Source organism: Cibotium barometz, chromosome 17, assembly GCF_041138505.1.
Source record: "Cibotium barometz isolate CiBa-2024 chromosome 17, ASM4113850v1, whole genome shotgun sequence".
In the NCBI taxonomy this organism is placed as follows: domain Eukaryota; kingdom Viridiplantae; phylum Streptophyta; class Polypodiopsida; order Cyatheales; family Cibotiaceae; genus Cibotium; species Cibotium barometz.
This window is the reverse complement of record NC_141062.1, coordinates 27259231-27281592: the sequence shown is the minus strand read 5'-3', so window position 1 is coordinate 27281592 and position 22362 is coordinate 27259231. Positions and strand designations below refer to the sequence as shown.

At 39.5% G+C, this 22362-nt stretch overlaps 1 protein-coding gene across 2 annotated transcripts; it reads right to left on the bottom strand.

Annotated features, from left to right (window-relative positions):
- Positions 1-395: 395 nt before the first annotated feature.
- LOC147629843 (tetraketide alpha-pyrone reductase 1-like) lies at positions 396-3715 on the bottom strand. 2 transcript variants are annotated; one of them, XM_086811373.1, is made up of 7 exons: positions 3540-3715; positions 3128-3283; positions 2659-2828; positions 2370-2558; positions 1691-1853; positions 1382-1574; positions 396-813 (listed from the first exon to the last, which is right to left on the bottom strand). In XM_086811373.1, the coding sequence occupies exons 1-7, from the start codon at positions 3616-3618 to the stop codon at positions 669-671; spliced, it is 1095 nt and encodes a 364-aa protein (XP_086667499.1). In that variant the 5' UTR covers positions 3619-3715; the 3' UTR covers positions 396-668. The 2 variants fall into 2 exon arrangements, with proteins under 2 accessions (XP_086667499.1, XP_086667500.1); XM_086811374.1 differs by having other exon boundaries at positions 397-813; positions 3128-3270.
- Between the last annotated feature and the right edge of the window lie 18647 nt (positions 3716-22362).

The window sequence follows — 22362 nt, the reverse complement described above, 5'->3', positions numbered from 1 at the left end:
TTGTAAAAAGTGTAAAAACAAAGCCCAATTTTGTACACACAACTATTAATAGCTCCTTGGACTATTTATTGAATACAATTCTCAAAATACTCATGCCGTGGAAGTGGAGCTACACGCATGAGAGGAGAGATTGCACCGAATCTTAAAGTCGTGCTTGTGAGCCAAATATTATTCGTTATTCTCTCAAGTATTGAAATATATTGAACATGTGGTATTTGATAAGTTACTTGATTTGATTTAATCAATTCTTGCTAATTTCTTTTAACTCTATTTTTCTAGAAGTTTAGATCCGTGACAGTAGAGGGGGAGTTTTTGAAGTGGACATGTGTGAGAAGGTCCTTAGTTTCATCATGTAAGTGAAGATCACTACTTGGTTTGGATAATGCCTTATAAAATTTATAACATTAATATTGCATATAAACTTTTGAGAAACACTTCCAAGTAAAACACAATTCTCTCATGGAAACCCATTGTGTATATCATTATGATATAAACCTTTGATCATAAGCAATCCTTGTTTTCATTGCCGAGGACCTCTTAATATAATAGAGATGATGCATATATGTAATGCGTGTAACTACTTTGATGGAAGGAGACCTCTTGCTTCGAATGAGGATATGCAGTCATCTTAATATAATAGAGATGATGCATATATGTAATGCGTGTAACTACTTTGATGGAAGGAGACCTCTTGCTTCGAATGAGGATATGCAGTCATCAAACATCTCTTCCAACGTCTTGAAATGTAGGCCCAACCTCTCAACCTTGGATGAATCAAGAAGATAGCGAGGTCTCTCTCCATAGCTCTCAAATCTGCAACATCTCAAATGTGAGGTGATTGAAAAATTCAACACATACTCAAATTTGAAGAAGCATAAAGTAAACATGAGCATCATCATAGGAACATATCTCTGATACAAGCTAAGATAGGCCAATGCACTTGAAACAAATAAGGTACCATCTCTTCATCATCTTAAAAAAAGCTAGCAAAACTATTAAATCCTACATAGGGAGAATTAACATGTAGAGAAGAGAACATGCAATGTAATCCAAAGGGGAGAGAAGCATATGCCTTGCAATAACACGTGGACTATAGCATAAACATGTGGATTAGAAAACATGCCATGCAATGCATGTGGACTAGATCGCATGCCATGAAATACATGTGGACATGTGGATACTGTGTTATACATGTACATGCCATGCAAGGCATATGGACAAGAGCACATGCCACATAATGCATAGAATAGGTATGCCATGCAAAACATGTGAACATGCGTACATCACGGCATGCCATGTAATATATGTGGACAAGGGCGTATAGAGTGATAAAAACATGCTATGTAATGCGACCTAAGAATGCAATGAAAATTACTCTTACTGTAGTGGGATGTTTAAGTGAGGGTATCTGACGGCGAGAAGCTTTGCAAGATCCTCAATATCCAAAACAATGGCAGAACAAAGAAATCTGCCTTTTGCAGAGGGCTCCTCATATGCCAGAATGTGGGCAGTTGCCACATCATCGATATGCACATACCCCAATCGGCCATGTAATGCAAACTTTGAGCTCTCACCTGCATTCAGAATTTTTGGTTATGCAAAGGTGAGCAGGATGGGATTGCCCATAAAGCAAAGCCTCTCATGATCTTTCGACCACCTTCTCTCCGTTGTGATCACAAAACTACCTTACCTGTCAAGAGTCCCAGCACATCTGAGGCCGTTGAGCAAAGTTCTGGTGGCAAAACAGGTCCAATAATGAAACTCGGAAGCACAACCACAAGATCAAGGTTGTTTTTCTCTGCAAACTCCCAAGCTGCTTGTTCAGCGAGAACCTTTGCCACCGCATACCACATCTACCGCCCATTCATTTTAAAAAAAGGTCAGCAGAATGAGCATTTTATATAAATATTCCCTCCACCTAAAAGCCCATGTAAAATCAAAGAGAAAGTCATCCCACATGTTTTTTTTTAATAAATGTGTTTAGCCTGCAAGGGTTGGCATTGTACAGAAAGAAATGCCATTTTCTAAATCATATGTTTATGCTCAGTATACATGTATACAAGTTTTAGATCACATGCACATGCTGAGTATGTTCTACATCACATGCACATGCTCTATATGCATGTATGTACATGTTCAGTAGATGATCAATATACATGTTACATGTTCTACAATCACATGCACATGCTCAACATACATGTCCACATGTATACTGAGCTACATATACCGTACATGTTCCATATCACAGTACATGCTCATACATGTTCTAAAATCACATGCACATGCTCAATACACATGTACACATGTTCTAAATCACATGCACATGCTCAGAAAACATGTTATGCTCCATGTACATGTTGAGTACTCACCTTGATTTTGTGGCACAGCTCCAAAGAGGTCCAACATGACTCATCTAGCAATTCATCTGGCTTGATGTCGTCTCGAAAGCGAACAGTCGCACTCGATGACGTGAGTACGACTCGCCTCACTGAGTTGGATTTTTTACAACTTTGTAGAACGTTAAGAGTCCCATTCACAGCTGGATCAATCAACTCCACCTGCAGTAAAATCTCTCAGAAAAAGCATAAAAAATACAGGCAAACCACTAAACATGTGATCCATGTGCTGTTATCTGAAGGAAAATACATCTGGCCTTACTTGGGGATTGATCTGAACCAGTTTCACTGGTGTTGCCGTGTGGAAAACACCTTCACATCCATCAATTGTAGCATCAAAGCTACCCTGTGTTAGAAGGTCTGCCGGCCACAACTCGAGCCGCTCTTTAGCTCCGGGGAGCGCCCGCAGATGTGCTGTTCTTGCCATGTTATCTAAGCACACAAAGGTGAATTTGGCCACAGCATCATTAATAAAGGTGAAGTGTCCACCAGTACGTAACCAACTCAATGAACAGGTAATGAATTGCCATCGTCCCTATTCGGTCATCACTGGGTACTAGAAGTTAGAACAGGGGTTCAGCAGAATATGGCAAAACGTCGTTACAGACAACCAAAAAACAAAGATAATTTGGTAAAACCTTCAAATTACACATACCCCAACTTCATGGATATACCCCTTGTTTGAGTTGTATGGCCTAAGCAAACAATCATATAGGTTTATGGAAACAAACCAGGGTCTCGCACAGTCCCACGAACATGGTAGCCACGCTGGAGAAGCCGCTTGACAAGCCATGATGCAACAAAGCCGGAAGCTCCTGTGACGCACACGATCTTCTTCCCGCCCTCAGATTCCGAATTAGAGATTCCCATTTTTCTGAGAGCCATTTCTTTTGCAGAACGTTAAAATGGGCAGGAAAAACGGGGTTAAAAATTAAGTTCGGCGGGAAATTCGAGATGGCCGATGAACTGGACTGCAAAATTGTCAGTTGGGCGATACAGAGCTGTGATTTGGGCGCAAATTTTGCAATGGGCAATGCAGAACTGTGAATTGGAAGAGACGATTCTGCAATTTCCTTCTTACTTTGCAGGGTTTTGTAGTGGCCGATTTTTGCATGGGAGAGTAGGTGGAGGAAAGACGCTCACCTGCAACCTGCTCACGAATCTTGCACGGCGACCTTCCCACCGCCGCCATCGCCATCCTCTTCACTTTCTGCACGCCCATCTTGAACACCACCTTCTTTCTTCTGCAATTTCAGTTCAGTTTGCCGTCCCCTTCCTCTGTCAGTCGGATGGTGTGACTGGCAAGTAACGATACCAAAATGTTGTTTTTCATTTCCATATATATAGAGATAGGGCACCAAAATGTTGTTTTGTATTTCCATTCTATATATATTCAGACAATTTGTTTTGGTTGTATTAATTAAGTGCCCACTTACCTGGCCACTTATTAACTTTTTAGGGTCTAAGGCTACTTTCTCTCAACTCCCGACTCCAGTGTTCGAAAAAAACTGTTTTCCCAAAAAGTAAAAAACCTTCATCTAAAAATTGTGAAATTATTTATAAAGAAAAATTTCAAATTTTGAAGGTTTTTGTTCTACAACTCCTCAAAATATGCAGGTTTTTGTACCCTTAAGTTTCAAATTTGAAGGTAATTTTAAAAATCTGCAAGTGCAAATCACCTCCTTTATCAGCCTCTTCGACCGCTCCAAGCGCTTGCACAATAGCTCGCCCCCCCCCTCGCTTGCTACCTCCACAACCCATCAGCAAGATGAAGAAGTGCATGGAAGCTCCTCATTACCACGTCAAGCGGAAGCTGCCGCAATAAAATGCATCTTCCCATCTCTCACATTCTACTGCAAACAGCCCCAGAAGGCTCTACGGCCGGCCACTCCTCCAGTGGGTTTCTGGATGCGCCTGACCTCCACTATGTTTCTCGATGCGTGCATCTTTTCAGCCTTCCCCAACAAGCACCCACACTTCCTCCTCCTAATGGCTCAACAGAACTCAAAGAGAGAAGCACCCCCACTTCCTCCTCCTTATCGCTCGATAGAACTCAGAGAGAGAATAGTGGAAACTTTGAGACCGTGCACGTGAAGGGGCCATGTATTCTAAAAACAATAATCAAACTAATAAGCACCCGAATTATCACGGTACCCTATTCCTTTACGTAACTCCAAGGTTTGTACACTCAAACTAATTAATTAACTACAAAAAAATGTTTGGGGTACATATTGTATTCTATATATTGTAGATGTATTAATTAAATGTCACTGACTTGGCATTAAATTAATACAAAAACTTATTCAGTGGATCAATATTCGAGATAAATGGCATTTGAACAGCCTTGTAGACGGCAAATCAAAAAATTCTATAATGTCCAATGTCTATGCACTGAAAATCTAACTTATTAGGCTTTTCATAGTCTACAAACATTATATGTACATGAAGTTGATCCGCAATCTTTCGCAATCTTAGATTGTAAATTCCAAGGAGCCCAAAGCTCTCGTTGTAAGTGTCTCGACCATACAAACCTAGCAATAATCTAGGTTTTTTTTAGATATTCCATGTTTCAAAAAAATATCATTAATAATTTATATTTACATAAACGTAAAAACTACATAAAAAGTAAGGTTTTATACCGCAAAACACGAGTGCTCTCTAAAAGTTCGATCATTAGAGATGATGTTGCTGTTCTTCCCATATTAGGGGGTCTACAATTGAGCCATGAAGATTAAATAGATTATGGTAAACAATGATGACTATAATATAGCAAACATCGAGACAAATACCTTCAATATCTTGTCCATTGCCATCAATAAATGAAAATGATCTCTTTGCCACATCCATCGTAAGCAATATACCCATGATATCAAATACGACACTACACTACACTAATCATTTACATAAAATTTTAAGGTCACTCTCTCTCTCTCTCTCTCTCTCTCTCTCTCTCTCTCTCTCTCTCTCTATGGACGTTAAGTATTTCGAACCGAGCAAGAAAAATTAATAATGCCCATGATAGGAGCATTCATCTTTAGAAAGCAAGCAATGAGGAGGGTAACCACCACCTAAGTTCAAACTATTCAAGTACTCAATTGGATACAATATTCTATCATCCTCAAAAGAAAAAACTGAATCTGCACTGAGGTATTCTCTTTCAAGGCTAGGTAATGCACTCAAGACTAGGTCATTGATCTCATTTTGTGGTGCAAGAATAGTGCATTCTTTGAAGAAGCATGCATAATCCTCCACTCTTTGAAGATCTTTGTACACCCATTCTACCAAGCTCATAAGGGAGTTACATGGATCAACATTCATGGTGGAATTACCACTCTACCTTGATTGTTTGGATTGTCTGTAGAGCCATCTCCAATTTGTAAAGTCCATTTGACAAATCCTAGTTCTGTACAATCATAAGCACTCCGAATGACCCGCATGTTTTGGGTTAGATTTAAAACATTCACATATCTTCAAATATATGACCGGCACAACGTTGCATCAACAATAGCCTCACGCGATCCCTTTGCCAACATGTAAGATTTGCCTAAAGTCACCACCAAAGAGCATAATTTTTCCACTAAACACTATATCACTTTGCATAATGTATTTTAATGTCCTATCCAATGCTTCATATGCATATCGATGCATCATTCAAACCTCATCCCAAATGATGCATATCGATGCATCATTCAAACCTCATCCCAAATGATCAACCTTGCAAGCTTCAACACCTCAGCTAATGTGCTATTATCTTTGATACTATGTATATGCTAGAAGCATTGAGAACCAATGGGATTTTGAAATGTGAGTGTGATGTACGTCCATTTGAAAGTAACAATGCGGCTATTCTAGATGATACACATGCCAAAGCAACTTGATTCTCTCCACGTAATTGAGATAGCAAGGCATTATAAAGATATGTTTTGCCTGATCCACCTGGTCCATCAAGGAAAAAAAAACACCACTATTGTTAAAAGAAACAAACTCAAGGATAGTATGCTCGCAGTGTGCTCGCTCGCGGAGGCACAATGGATAGTGTGCTCGCTCGTGGAGGCACAATGGAGGCACAATGGATAGTGTGCTCGCTCGTGGAGGCACAATGGATAGTATGCTGGCGGAGGCACAATGGAATTGCTTCTCAAGGCGTTGTAGAGCTTGGAGACCTCAAGGGTTACAAGCTTGGCTATTAGAAAGATCCTCATAATGACAGTTGCGGTTCACCAGGTAATCTCTTGTTGGATGTGTTTCAAGAAGGGTTAGGGTGAGCCATAACACATGGTTACTTACAGGTGTTTGATCCAGGTTGGAGGATAGATTCAATTGAGTGGCTATGGAGGGTGGTATTGTACCCTTTTGATCCAGGAGGATGTTGGGATGTGTCTTAGTTGCTAAAGAGAGATCTACATAGACTCTTTGATCTTTCCAAAAGAAAAAGAGAAACTCTATCTTATGTGGTTGCAATTTTGCAACTAAAGAAGAGGAGGTTTAGCTTAGGGGACATTGATGCTGTAAAATACGAGAGCTCTTGTTTGCCACAACAAGGGATGATCATATTGTTCACGTGGATGTTTTTAGTGGTTATGTCTTTGCACAAGGTTGATCTGAATGGAAAGATCTTCCATGATGGTTACTTGATCCAGGTGGGAGGATAGATTCAATTGAGTGGCTATGGAGGGTGGTATTGTACCCTTTTGATCCAAGAGGATGTTGGGATGTGTCTTAGTTGCTAAAGAGAGGTCTACATAGACCCTTTGATCTTAAGAGAAACTCTATGTGTATTTTGGGTTGTGCACAAATTAGAGAGATTGTGACTATGTGTGTGTGTGTGTGTGTGTGTGCATGCGTGCGTGCACGTGCACGTGATGAAACACTTGAAAGTGTTGCACCATGGGTTGGGAAAAATATGTGAGGTTTTTTGAGCCCAATGGAATCATGACATAGCCAAGCCTAGAGGAGGAGAAAACAAGGTGTAGAAGGATATGATGTACATATGATAGTCCAAGAAATAGTGTGTAACTGATGTAGTTTGAAAAGAATAAATATGAAGGCCATCCAACGGCTAAAAGGGGGGACTGTGCATGGAGATACGAGGAGATTCAGGAGGTCTACATGATGAAGGAAATGCACATGGAGAGCTCGAAGCCAATGCATGCAGTTTCTTGTTAGGAAGGTAGGAGAAGTAGGGTGTTTGTTTTTCTATGAAGGAGCCTTTCTTTAGGCAGAAGGTCATAGAACAAGAGAGAGGACTTGGAAGAACCCATTAGAGAGAAGGACACGAGAGAGAACAGAGAGAAGAGAAGGAATTAGTGTGAGTAAGGAAGTGCTTGTGAAGTCAAAGGATTATTTGAAGGTTGTTGAGGCAAGTCCTAGGATCCCTGTTTTTGCACCTCTGTTGGAACTTGGTGCTCCAAGTCTTTGTTCAACTGTTGATTTATGCTTGAAGAAGAGGATCTACAGAGGTGTTACAGAGTCCATCAAGGAGGTTTGAAGCTATAGAGGTTCCCTTATTTTTCTTGTTTCTTTCTCTTATTTGAGCCCAAGGTCTTAGGGTTGTTTCTTTCTCTTATTTGAGCCCAAGGTCTTAGGGTTGTTGAGACTAGTTTGGTTTTATCTATATGTTGAAGACTGAGTGTTTGGGCTTGAGTTTGTTTGTAAGTGGATGATGGAATTTTGTAATATGGTTTTTTAGTTGTGATGGATAAGTTAGCTCAATATGAGCTTTTCTTCCCCTTTCTCTCTCTCTTTACTTCCCCTTTCTCCCTTCCCCTCCCTTTCCTCGTTTTTATTGAAATTGTTGAGAAAAAATCAATTGTGAGTGAAGATCTCAAGTCTACTGAGTCAGGGCTAACTCGATCAGTGTCAGTGCTGAAAGTGAGCAGACAAGTCAGTTGAACATCATGACCATTCAGATGGTGTAGAAGTGGAGAATTAGTCTTTTTAACTGGAGAGGGAGTCAATTAGAATTAGATTTAACAATCAAAGGTCTGTTAGAATCAGTCAGACAGTTTTGTGAGCTAAAGGGCATCTATAGAGTCAACTGCCAGCTGGGAGCCAGCTGCAGTTAGATTAAGAGTTGTAAGGCTAGATCATTGAGGAGTCGGGTGTTTAGGGGTTTTTTAGTATCAGAGGACACATAAGTGGAAAGTTCTGAGTCACCTAAGTCAGCTAAATCAGGCAATAGTCAGCTGAATTAGGTAGAAGTTAGTTGAGGGGTTTTTTAGTATCAAAGGACACATAAGTGGAAAGTTCTGAGTCAGCTAAGTCAGCTAAATCAAGCAAGAGTCGAAGTTAGTTGATAGTCAAAAGAGGGGTGTTGACATGTTCAATAGGGTTCTGGAGCAAGAGACTTAAAGATTGTTGGATCTAAATGAAAATTTATGTCTAGAGGACAAGAATCTAATAAAGGTCAACAGTAGTACTTAGCTAAATCAAATAATAGTCAGCAACAAATCAACTGGCGAGTTAGTTGGGTCAGTTTAGGTTACCAAGTGATCAGAGGAGGTCAGATGAAGTGTTAGGATTGAAGATCAATGTTGGTGAAGAGTCAGATATGAGCTAGGAGAATATTTTGGTGCATCAACTGATTTAGGTGGTTAAGAGAGTTCAGGTGTCCGATTGATTCAATAGAGGTTCAAAGGATAGCTACAAGGCCTTAAGTGTCATGTGTTGTATGGTTTTAGTGATTTAGATGCTATAGAGGCAGATTGTGTTTGCTCTTCCCAACGCCACTATTATGTGACTTTCATTGATGGCCTATTGTGGGCAGTTCATGAACCCAATGAATTGATTGCAAAAATACTAAATACCAAGCATAAAACAAAATAACCAATTACACACATGTGACACAATATTGGGTCCAATTTTCCTCCACATGAGTGAGCCCACGGTTCCTCTTGATGTATTTAAATATATTTTTTGAAATAACTTGTGGGCTCAAAATAGTGTCCTTTTACAAATATGTAAAGTTCTTCAAAACTAGCTTGCTTTATTAGACGTGCAAGCTAATATACTTCAAAAATAGATATGAACCTAAAACCATATAAATGTGTACCTCTCTTGTAAAATCAAATATGCACAAGGGAGCTTTCACATGTCCTAAATAATATATATACATCATCAATAAATATGGATGGCACCAAAAATGAATTAATGGTGCTTGTTGGCACAAAATCAAATACTACTTCTTGACCCTTAGAATCGATTATCACCAACTCGCCTCCATTATCTAATCCAACTCGATTATCACCAACTCGCCTCCATTATCTAATCCAATGATCTGCACTTACATCATGCCAATTAGTTAATAAATTAATTGATTAAAAATACAAATAACCATATGAAACTCATAACATCAAAACAATTTAACCAATATTCCCACACATGTATGGATTCAGCCGCGTACAAGTAAAGTAAGCTATGATCGCTCGGATATAGAAAGGAGTCCCAATCTAAACCCGTCTAGGAGAATTCATATATAATGGAAAACTTGGAAATACAAATATAAATTTAAATGAGGGAAACATGTGGAATATAAATATTTCATGAATTAACTCCTCATAACATGCCCCACCAAGGATGACAAGCAATAACTATCCTCAGTTGTCCCAAAATCATCAATAATCATCATGGACTAGTATGAACATAAGATGCAATCACGGATGAATAGGCGACGAGGGCATGATCAAGTAGCCATTGAGAATCTTCAATGGGTTGACCTTTATACTTGACTAAATATCGATGATAAATATTACCTTTTCTTTTTGTTATCAGAATTCGTAACAAAATGGGTTAATAGTATAAAAATATATTAATTAAAGGAATGTCTATGTATTATGAATTCGTTTGATGATAGAATGATATATGAATAAAAAAATTGGAGTAAAAGATATGTCATCTTTGATGTGCTATAAATTAAAAGTGTGATTAGATATGTGTATGCATCGTGACAAATATCTTTTCAAGGGGTAAGTGAGATTAAAGGAAAAGTAAGTGAGAAAGAAAGTGTTCACGAGCTATGATGTTATCGTCTTCGATTCTGTATCCATGAATGATTTTGTGTTGTTCCATTCATGAGTTGAAAAAATCGAATGTTAGGAGGAAAGATGCAAGTGTTAACAATGGGGGTATTACAAAACATGCCTCATGATCTTGTATCCAACTCTTCGACCATTCATCTTTGGGTTTGTCGTTATTGAATACTCATAGTAATGCGTCGAATAAGCATGAATTGTGTTCAGTTATAGAAGCAAGTCGTCAGAGACATTCCGCCGTAAGTCGTAGGAATTCAGATGGTTTGACGAGAACTATGAGGAGGTGGAAGAGTCATTATGTTGTGTGCAAGATATTATGGCAAAAAGAAACTCTCAACTGTATTAGTTTTGAAAAGAAACAATAAATAATTTGCCTGTTATTAATGGCTCAATTATATTAGTTTTTAAAAGAAACAATGAGTAATTTACCTGTTTGATGGCTTAATTGAAATCGACATGCAAATCTATTGGTTAGAGTTAAAGAGTTTTGAATCGGTTTGGTTATGGAAATCTACTCAATTGCTTGCAAAAACTCTGAAATTTTTTACAAATATTTCAAGGAATTTTCTAGCAAATTCTAGGAAATGTTTGGTCTCAAAAAGGGGGAATTTTTGAAAAAAATAATAATTATTTTGAAAGGCAAAAAGCTCTCTGAAATTTCTATAAAAATTCAGAGGATGAAAGTTTTGTAGAATCTCAGTTGGTGGGTTGAGGGTAGAGATTTGTTTAAAATTGAGAATGGGATAAGGTTTGAAAGCTTTTAGGTTTAGAAAACTTTATAAAGCATTAAGCTTTATAATAAGCTTAAAAGCTTTATAATAAAGCTTGAGGATGAAAAAGATGTGCCCCCGTGTAGTTGGTTGAGGGATGGAGATGAACCACGCAGTTGGTTGAAGGATGGAGATGAACTGCAACCAAAGATCAAAGCAAAAGTGGTACTGGGGCCTCCAAGATGAGAGAAACTGATCTATGGTGGAAGAGGGAGAGAATTCAACAAAACTACTCTTCGATTTTGGGTGGTTTTGAAAAGTGGTTTTGGAAAGTGGTTTTCCACCTTTCTTTAACTTATGGGTAAAAGAAACATGGAGATTAGTTATCCCATGGACAAAAACATGCTTCTCTTTGAACCTTTGAATTTCCTTGCAACAATTGATAAATGAAAATTACCTCTTCTTGATTTCCAAGGCCACTTTGTTGTGGTTCTTCATCGCTTTCAATTTTTGCAATCAATCTTGGCTCTAATATCACTGTTGTGGAGTTGACATGAACCCAATGAATTGATAAATGAAGATTACCTCTTCTTGATTTCTAGGGCCTCTTTGTCTTATGGTTCTTCACCGCTTTCAATTTTTGTATCAATCTTGGCTCTGATACCACTGTTGTGAGAGGTTGACATGAACCCAATGAATTGATTGCAAAAACACTAAATACCAAGCATAAAATAGAACAATCAATTGTACACGACACAATATTGGGTGCAATTTGCCTCCACACAAGAGTGAGCCCACGCTTCCTCTTTGTGTATTTAAATATATTGCTTGAAAAATAACTTGTGGGCCTCAAAATAGTGCCCTTTTACAAATATGTTGACTTTTTAAGAAATAGCTTGCTTTATTGGACGTGCAAGCTCAACCATATAAATGTGTACCTATCTTGTAAAATCAAATATATACAAGGGAGCTTTCACATGTCCCAACTAATGTATGTACATCGTCAATAAATATGGATGGCACACCCAAAATGAATTAATGGCGCTTATTGGCACAAAATCAAATAATATTTATCAATACTCAAAATTGATTATCTTAAAATATTCTTGACCACCATTAACTTGCCTCTATTATCCAATCCAATGATCTGCACTTATGTCAACTATGCCAATCAATAAACAAATTAATTGATTAAAAATATAAATAACCATACGAAACTCATAACATCAAGATGATGCAACCAATACTCCCACGCATGTATGGATTCACCTGCATATGCATAAAGTAAGCTATGATCGCCCAGATTTAGAAAGGCATCCCAATCTAAACCCATCTAGGAGAATTCATAATGGGAAACATGGGAATATAAATATTCCATGAATTAACTCCTCATAACACGATCACACTAGGAAAGTGTGGGTGTATTTCATAAAAGAGAATAGTGAAGTGTTTACTCACTTTCAAAGCTTCAAAACTAAGGTAGAGAAAGACAAAAGCATGCACATAAAATGCATAAGGCTAGATGGTGGGGAGGTGTGACTCCAAAAATATAGCGAGGTGAAGGCCAAAAAAAAGGAAAAAATTCATTGACAATTTTACTCCATTCCTCCTCTCCTTTATCCCCTTGGGAGCTTCCAATTAGAGACTAGGCTTTAGCCCTTTTTTTCACGCATAGCTCCCTTGCTAATCGACATAAGCGATCTAGTTCTTGTGCATGTAGTAAACAAACTCGCTCTCCATGGAATCCCCCGAGCATGAATACGGATTCCTAGTGAATGTGCCATAACCTCACATCCTCCTCTAGCTTCTGACCTCGTGTGCTAAATATAGTCACACTCAATCAACTTGGATGTAACTGTCACTAACTAGTCGTATCTAGTTTATCGCCTTTCATCTTGGTACAATTACCCTTATGATTATGTGAAGTTTTACTGTGAGTATCACATTCTCTCCCCCTTTCTAAAAATCATCATCCTCAATGATAAAGGTAGGAAAGTGCTAACATAAGGTACTAGCTAGCTCCCACATGTGATGAAGCATCTGTCTCAATGGTAGGCCCTTCTTCCATGTAGCTAGATACTCTTAGAGAATATGATATCTAAGACTTTTCTCCCTACGATCTAGTATGCAATCTGGGCCATGGTCTATAGCCTCCTGCTCCTACAAAGAAACAATACCATCAATTAAATTGTCAGTGTTGTGTAAATATTGCTTTAGCTTACTAACATGAAAAACTGGGTGGACACGACAGCCGCTGGGTGTAAGTCCCCCAATCTGTAAGATATGTCACTGATCTTTTTTAAGATTTTCCATGGTCCACAATATCTCAGTGAGGGCTTTAGACACTTTCTTGTTCTCAAGGAAGCAGATTTAGGTTGGCCAAGTAAAAATACATCATCTCTGTCCTTCAAAGATCTAAAAGATCTCTTCTTATCAATAGAGTTTTTGGCTTTATCCAGATTTTTCCTTGAGCCAGTTGCAACATGTGTTACATTCTCTCTAAAAATTCAGCCACACTTGGGCATTTGGTTAGAATACAAATTGTACCTAGACTAATTGGTGTAAACCCCTAATTCATCTCAAAAGGAGAGAAACATGTGACCTTATAAGGTCGATTGTTGTAGGAAAATTCAAGGAGCGGCAATAACTTCTCCAAATCCATTTGCCTCTTAGAAACATAGGCCCTAAGCATATCTTGACCTCTGGATGATCCCCAATACTCATACAAAGAGTAAATCTGAGCTTGTTAAAGACATGTTGGAAAAATGGCACGGTAAACTTTGAATCCCTATTAGATATAATGGACTTTGGTAGTCCATGCAGCCTAAAAATATGCTGCTAAAATAACTCAGCCACCTAAGGTGCATGCACAGTCTCGGCTATGGAAACGAAGTGCGCCATTTTAGACAAGAGGCTACTACCACTAATACGGCATCCTTTCTTGACTGGGTCCTAGGAAGACCAACTATAAAATCCATGAATATACTTTGCCATTGCCTTTCCGTAACTTGCAGGGGAGCAAAGTAGTCCAGGGGGCGAACTCTTTCAGGTTTATTTCCCTAACACTTAAAACAATGAGTAACATATTTCTAGACGTCCCTTTAGAGATTTGGCCCACCAAAATGTTATCTTAATTAACTATATAGTCTTATTTATCTCGAGATGTCCTGTTGAAGACTATCATGGTTCTCTTTTAGAACCATGTCCCTGAATTCATTTACACTAGGGACATAGACTTTCCCTTTTCGTTTTAGAAATCCATTTTCAATTGAAAAAGTTTGAAAAGGGTTGTGATAGTGTTGAAGAGTCAGACCACACTGTTTGAATAAATGAATCTTGCTCATGTGCTTCCTTTATTTCTTGAATCAATGCACTATCCAAAATTGAGAAACTCATGTTGTACACAATTCTTGAAAGAGCAACTGTGATGACCACATTGATGTGCCCTTTAAATTTCCATATGAAATTCCTACATAAGCTGAGCCCACCTAGCTTAACACCCTCTCAAGTCAGGCTGACTAAAAAAATACTTTAAGTGTGAAGATTAACGTACACAAGTACATAATAATATGTGCACCATATAAATAATGCCTCTAAACTTTGAGGGCAAGAATAATGGCATAGAGCTCTTGCTCATGTATTGGCCCATTTCTATTAGGCTGGGGAGAGTTTCTTACTCTCTCTCAAAAGCTATAGGTCTACCTTCTTGGTTAAGCACATCCCCTATGGTGATGCTACTAGCATTGGTCTCTAAGTCAAAAAGGTTTTTGAGATCAACAATCTTGAGAATTAGAGCTATTTGAAATAAACTGCTTCAACTCTTCAAAGCTATTTAGTTGCATAAAACAGTCCACTCGTAAGGGGTTTGTTCCTGCAACAAATCGGTCATAGGCACGGCAAGTAAGGATTAAGCCTCTATGAATTGCCTAAAAACCAAAAAGTCTTAGAAAAGATCGTAAAGTAGTGATATTTTCTGGCACTGGCCATGTTAAAATTACCATGACTTTCTTGGGATCACGATCACTTCATCAGGCAAAACAATATGACCTAAATATTCTATTTGAATAAAAAATAACATTGTTTTATTCGCATTAGCATACAAAGAGTTTTCCCTTAAAGCTTGCAAATTTGTACAAAGATGACTACAAATTAGCCCATGAATGGCCTAAGAATGTCATTCATGAGCATCATAAAAGTAGCAAGAGCATTGGTTAGCCTAAATGGCATCACCAAGTACTCATAATGACCAAACCTGGTCCTAAAAGTTGTCTTATATACATCATCATCTCTTACCCTTATTTGATGGTAACCAATTTTTAAATCTATCTTACTAAATATTACAACACAATGCAAGGCAACTAAGAGATTGTTATTTCTTGGCATTGAGTACCTATGCTTAATGGTAATCTTGTTCATTGACCAGTGAAATCGACACACATACAAAAAGTACCATCCTTTTTCTTAACAAGTAAAATCATGGGTTCTTCACTATGTTGAAAGCATTTGCCCCATTAGCATTCCATATGGCAAGTTGAAAGGTGTCATATGGATGGCTACCATGTAGGCCATTTTGTAAGCCCAAAGAGCAGCTGGTAACTTCTATTCCTAGGCATTACATGAGGCTTCCATTATCTTGGCAAGTTGAAAGGTGTCATATGGATGGCTACCATGTAGGCCATTTTGTAAGCCCAAAGAGCAGCTGGTAACTTCTATTCCTAGGCATTACATGAGGCTTCCATTATCTTGGGGAGGATAGCATAGATAATCTTATTGGTTCGTTCAGCCTAGCCATTGGCTTGGGTGTAGTAGGGTGAGGATTTGTAGTGCACTACCATGAATTTACTCAGAAGGAACTTGATTACATATTGATGAAGTGAGTCCCTCTACCGTTTACTAGTTCGAGTGGACACCCAAATCTAGTAATTATATTGAGTACATATTGATGAAGTGACTCCCTCTACTGTTTACTAGTTCGAGTGGACACCCAAATCTAGTAATTATATTTTCGCAAAGGAATTTTGCTATTACCCTAGCATCAGTTATGGTAGCATGAGCCTCAATCCATTTGATGTAGTAGTCCATAGTAATGATGATAATTGCACTTAAGTTCCTCGAGGTGCTAAACTAATCTGTCCAACAAAGTCACCATGTCCCATGAAATGCTGGATGCCCTTGAAGTTGGTGGTGGAAGCTTTAAAACTAGCAAATGCAGTAGAGATGCCATGTTAAAAAATAATGTGGCCTAGTATTACTCCATGCCTCACCTAAAATTTGGCATTTAAGTGGGTTAAGGGATATTCTATACAATTTGCATTTTTCTAGTACCTTATTGCATACCTCACCCAAAATTGGCATTTAAGTGGGTTAAGGAGTATTCTAGATACACTCTTCATTTAAGTGGGTTACGGAATATTCTATACAATCTGCATTTTTCTAGTACCTTCCTCAGGCACTAGAGATGTGATTTCCATTTAGAATTAATGCAAAGGTTATCCATGAAAACCTCAAGGAACTCCCTAATATATTCCTTATACATTATGCACATAAGCCTTTGAAAAGTGCCTGGGGCGTTAGATTAACTAAATGGCATAACTATGTACACATAAATGCCCCATTGTGTGGCAAATGCAGTCTTATGTTGATCACTCGGATCTATTTCTACTTGGTGATAACTTGAGAACCCATCAAGGAAGTTGTAGGCCTCATTGCCAGTTACTCGTTCCAGCACATGCTCAGTGAATGGTAATGGGTAATGGTTCTTCATTGTGGCTGCATTAACCTTTTTGAGGTTTACAAAAACCCATATCTTTCCATTTTTCTTATGCACTATGACTATTGGTGATATTCCTTGTTCTCTATCTCATAAATGTATATAGCTTCGATGAGTTTGTCAGTTTCGTCCTTAACCATTATGGAGTATTTTGGATTCATCTATCTTATAAATGAATCCAACTTCGATGAGTTTGTCAGGAGTATTTTAGATTCATCTAATAGGCCATGTGCCTTGATGGTCATGCTGGGAATAGTGTGCTTGACCACCTCTAGAGGTACGTCCTTCATGTCAGTATATTTCCAAGCGAAGCAATCTTGGAAGTATGTGAGTAGGTCCATGAGGTCTTTTTCTTATTCTGGAGATAGGTCTTACCCATTCTTAAGTCTGGTGACCCTCTAGATCCTAGCAACTACTGCACCATCATGATTGGCCATACAATGGTTAGAATCTATGGATCAGTTATGGAGATGCACCTAAGCTCCCTAGCAGAGGCATATGGATGGCGGGCTCAGGTACACACAGGCTTTAGGCAAAGCCCACTTTATCTTGGATCATATCTTCACATTTAGTGCCATTATCAAGAAGGGAAAAGTACATGAAAAGAAGATATATTGCTACTTTGTAGAGTTTTGCAAAGCATTTGACATTGTGCCACGTGCCCACCTACTCAGGAGATTACAAGATATGGGAGTGCCATCTGAATGATTTGGGGCATCATAGCATTCTATGGGTCCGGGCCCCTGGTGGGATGTCACTAGTATGATTGCGGGGTTGTCCACTTTCACTGACTTTATTTAGGTGGTACATTGATGAGATCTTTGACTTCATTGACATATCCAAGGGCTGTGGAGAGAGCGAGCCTAGGGGACATATTCATCCCTTTGCTATTATATGCATATGACATTGTACTCATTTCAAACTCACACTAAAGGGGTTACAAAGACACCTAGATGTTTTACAAGAGTTGTTCCAGGCTTCCCATCAAGGGTTCTCCCAGCCTTCTTAAATTGTACAAGGTGTCACCCATATTGTACATTTTTTACAATGCTCAAGCACCTGTCTAAGGTCTTCAATGCAAAAGCACTCTCTTACAAGATGTGCTTAGCTTCTTTTTCAACCTCTATTAAGGCTTTACTTTTTGTCCTTCTTTTGCAGAGCAAGAGAGTTTTATAGAATCGTTTGATGCTATAGGTTCGTCTCTCTTCGTGGACATTAACTTGACCACAATTTCAAAAATATTGAGCTCTCTTTACCACTGATGGTGGCAAAAGTCTACATGGGAGTCTATGGCCTCGACATATCAAAGCCAATGGTCTTCATTTCCTCCCTTGAAAAGATATAGGTCATCCTTTTTTATCTTTTTGTGCCCCCGACTACCACCTCCTAGTCGTGGATATTGCCTTCAAATTTTGGTGCTCTTTGCATTGTTGTAGCACTCAACATATATACCGAAGCGATTCCTTGATATGCCATATGCTATGGTATATCTTATGCCTATCTTCGTTGGGAGGATGTCCATAGTGGTAAGAATGTGCATCCAATTTTTAGAGTCTTTTGGCTCTTCCAGGTCTCTTGAGGGCTGAGGATATAATTTTTCCTCTAAAAGGAGGAAGAAGAGATGTTGGAAACTATATCTTGTACTGGTACTCGGTCTTTCCCTTATCTTATCTTCTTGGACCTTCATCTTTTGGTCCTTGGTGTAACTCTATCATTTCATCAGTTGGTAAAACTTGGGCTGGTTTTTGTGCCCTTTGAGTACATTAATATGAAGCTTGTCCGGCTTTGTAAGTGGTAGCTCTCCTCCTATTCTACAATCTGGTCATGACATTGAAAGGAACCATTTGTAACATCCCACCCCTGACGCTTAGCAAATTAAGGCTCGTACTTGGTTAATGCTCTTAGGTTGGACCCAAGATGGATGCTCTTAATGGGAAATCCTTGTTTATATGGTCAATACCACATGTATAGAGTGACACTAAAGGCTTTGGGTTGATCAGTACAACTAGCATAGCCTTCTTTAGGACACTTTGCCACCCGGTGATGTGCCTTGCAATGACAGCACTGTAGTGGCATATGGGTTCCTACAAAGGCAATGATGTCCCTCCCCCTATTTGATTGTACTATTGCTATATATACAAGGCAGACACTATCGCCATCTTGAATGTAGTGACTAGGATTTGGCTTGGGGTACTCTGGGCCTCTAGAAGCTCTAGGTAGTTAGCGTCTCCCCCCATTCCCTCTTCCTCTCCCTTAGGCATTTCTGCTAGGGTCAATTAGTTCATGGGGGTCACTCTGGGAATCGGTGGTTTTTGTGGCAATACTAGAGGCAATAGGGGTAATTCTGGAACTCTTAGAACTCCTTTTTGGGTTATGTACCACCCCCTTGGGTGAGGTGAATTGGCAAGCATGGGTCTTCTTGGTGGAGTCGGCAAAGTCAGGTGTTGGGCAGCAGGTGGAGTTGCTGCCTCTAAGGTTGACTCTTGTAGCAATGGGTAGTATCATGGTTTCCCATCCTCATGCAGAGTACACACACCAAATTCCTCATGGTTTCCCATCCTCATGCAGAGTACACACACCAAATTCCTCCTTGTCTCGGGCTTAGGTGGGGGAATTCCATGCTTATGTGATTTGCACGGCATATTAAATACCAGAATAACTCATGTCTAGGATACATATGTGATTGACCTATGTTATCTTTTCTTAACCCAACCTTCCACTAACTGCTTAGTCATTTGCATGAGCGTAGCCACTAGGTCTTGTATGGCTAATGCGGCTTGTGGCTCTTTCCCTTTGTCTCGCTGACCTTTGAAGGCATTGTGATGGAGTTCCTTCAGGAAGATTTCTATAGCATGGCTTAAAGTTTTTATGCTTTTCTGAGTACAAGGCATTATGCAAGGTTGAATTGGGGATTCCTTCCAAGAATATCCAGGTAACCGTTTGTCAGAGAATTCATCATTATCAGAGAATTCATCATTATCAGAGCATTAAGAGTGAAGTTATCTCACTCTATTGATGTAATCTTTGATCAATTCTTTCTCTTGCTGTTTGACATGCTAAAGTTGATCGATTGGGTTGTTTCATCGCATTCCCTGGGAGGAGTATCCAATTATGAAAGCAGTCTTTAGGGTGTCAAAGTCAGCCTTGTCTTTTAGTTTGCGATTGGAACCACTGACTCGCCTTTCCTTCCATGGTAAGGATGAAGGCACTCACCCTCACAAGGTCATTAGGCCGACCACATGTGTCTCACATTTGCTCAAACACTTTCAATGGGATCTCCAGTACCATTGAACTTGGGCATTAATTTTGTGATTTTCATAGGTTTGATAGTATTTTGATGTCTAGGGTTAGGTCCTATTGTTGCAGCCTAGTGGTGGTGTTGCTCTGCTAGTCGCATTGCTACCCGCCCTTCCTCCCTTTTTGGACTGCGATCCTCAAGCTATCTTCAATGGTTAGAGCAACGGGTAGTGGTGTAGGTGGAAGTTGAGGTAGTGGTGGTTGTGAGTGATAATACAAGTATGGGTAGGTTGGTGGGGGCATGGCATATGCGGTGTTGCCCTTGCTCCTGAGGCAAGTTGGGTTATTATGGAGGGTAGCCATGCAAGGTTGGTTCGTACTATGGCACATATATGCTTCTCCTAGAGTCATGTCTAGATTCCCCCACTCTATGCCGCAAGGTTCCCATTATGATGTACCCATTAGCTTGGATTGACTCTTCAACCCTAGTTGCCTGGGTTGTGGCCTATGTGGTTATTAGGCCTCTAGGCTCTCCCAAGATTCTTCTTATGAGAGCTAGCCAAGTCAAAGGTTGCAGATATAGCCGCTTTGTGACCATTCCAATTGTGGTTCTAAGAAGTATTTCTCCTTCCTCTACGGGGTTGGTGCTTCTTGTTTCCGAGCCAAACTTGGTAGGCTCTATATCAAGAGCAGATGCCTCCATGCTTGGTTTCCCTAGTGGGCGGGCAATCTCTCACTTGCTAGACAATTTGATGAGTCTTTTGACTCCCACTCATCGAATGGACCTCCCTGTGACAATGTCTCTAATCACGTCTACAAAACTCCTTTGAGTAGTTATAGGGGAGTCAGGCACTCTAACTTCTTGGTCCATATACATCTCTACACAGATAGGTTCCCAATAATAAGCCTCACTCAAGTTTCTTTGAGTAGTTGTAGAGGAGTTAGGCACTCTAACTTCTTCGTCCATACACGTCTCTACAATGATAGGTTCACAGTAATAAGCCTCACTCAAGCTAGCATCCTTGCTATCACAGTTCCTAGTGTTGCTTGTCTATTGTGAGGTCTTAGGGATTACAAAGCGTTTAGAGATTCCTCTTGAGAAGTTGCTCTTGACTCAATGTTGTTCGAGGCATTCTCCTCAAGCATGGGATTAAGTCTAAAAATCCTTCCTTACCTCGTGTACATGTAAGGGTGGTAAGCTTAAAGCACACTCCCCTGACACAAGTTAAACGATGGTCCTAGATATTTTGGATTCAATAGAAATTTTTTTATGTTTTTTAGTCTCTGTTGGACTTGTGAATGTACAATTTGGGAACATGTGCTCCCATGTAGTAGGAACGTGCATGTGAATGTTTTTTAGTCTCTGTTGGACTTGTGAATGTACAATTTGGGAACATGTGCTCCCATGTAGGAACGTGCATGGCTAGGTCCCACTTAAACTTGCAAATGTGCATTCACAAGTGTGAGTACATGCATGGGTGATTGAGAACGTGCATGGCGAGGCTTGTGAACGTGCATTCACAACATTAGAAATGTGTGTGGCCAAGTAAGATAACTGTGAATGGGTGCTCTAAGTTGTGAACGTGCATGGCTAAGCGTCTGTGGACTTGTGAACGTGTATTCCCACTTTGGCACGTGCGCACATAATTTTGACAAGTTTGCAAGGCCACAGATGGTCAATTTTCAACCGTTTTTATTATTATGGTCATTAATAGGAAGAATATTATCTGCCCCTTCCTTAATGAGAATATTGTGTAGATCTTTCTTGTCAAACTTAGGAATGTGCGTTCCGAAGTGAGAAAGTGTGTACGCAGGCCCAATCGAGCATGTACGCAGGCAAACTAGAGAGTGATTTTTTGTGTTTTGGTCAAAAACTAGCAACAACCATGGAACCAACTTGGTGAAGGTGATCCAAATGTTTCCTTTTCATTCGATAGACTGGCAAGGAGTCTCTCTATGAGCAGGTTGCACACCTGGGCAATATACTTGTAGGTTGCCATTTCTATCTAGTCCCAAGGTAACTTGTTTTAGGCTACAATAGGTACTTTAACTTGAGCTAATGTGCAAAGGTCCTTGGCTAATGAAGAGAAGACAACACTTGGGCAGTAAGAGAGCAACGCAGAAGTGGCCTTTTTATAGGAGGGTAGTGTGTTTTACCATCGTGTATAATTGGATGAGGAAAATACCGTCCAAATTGTTGATGCACGGAAGTTCTCCAA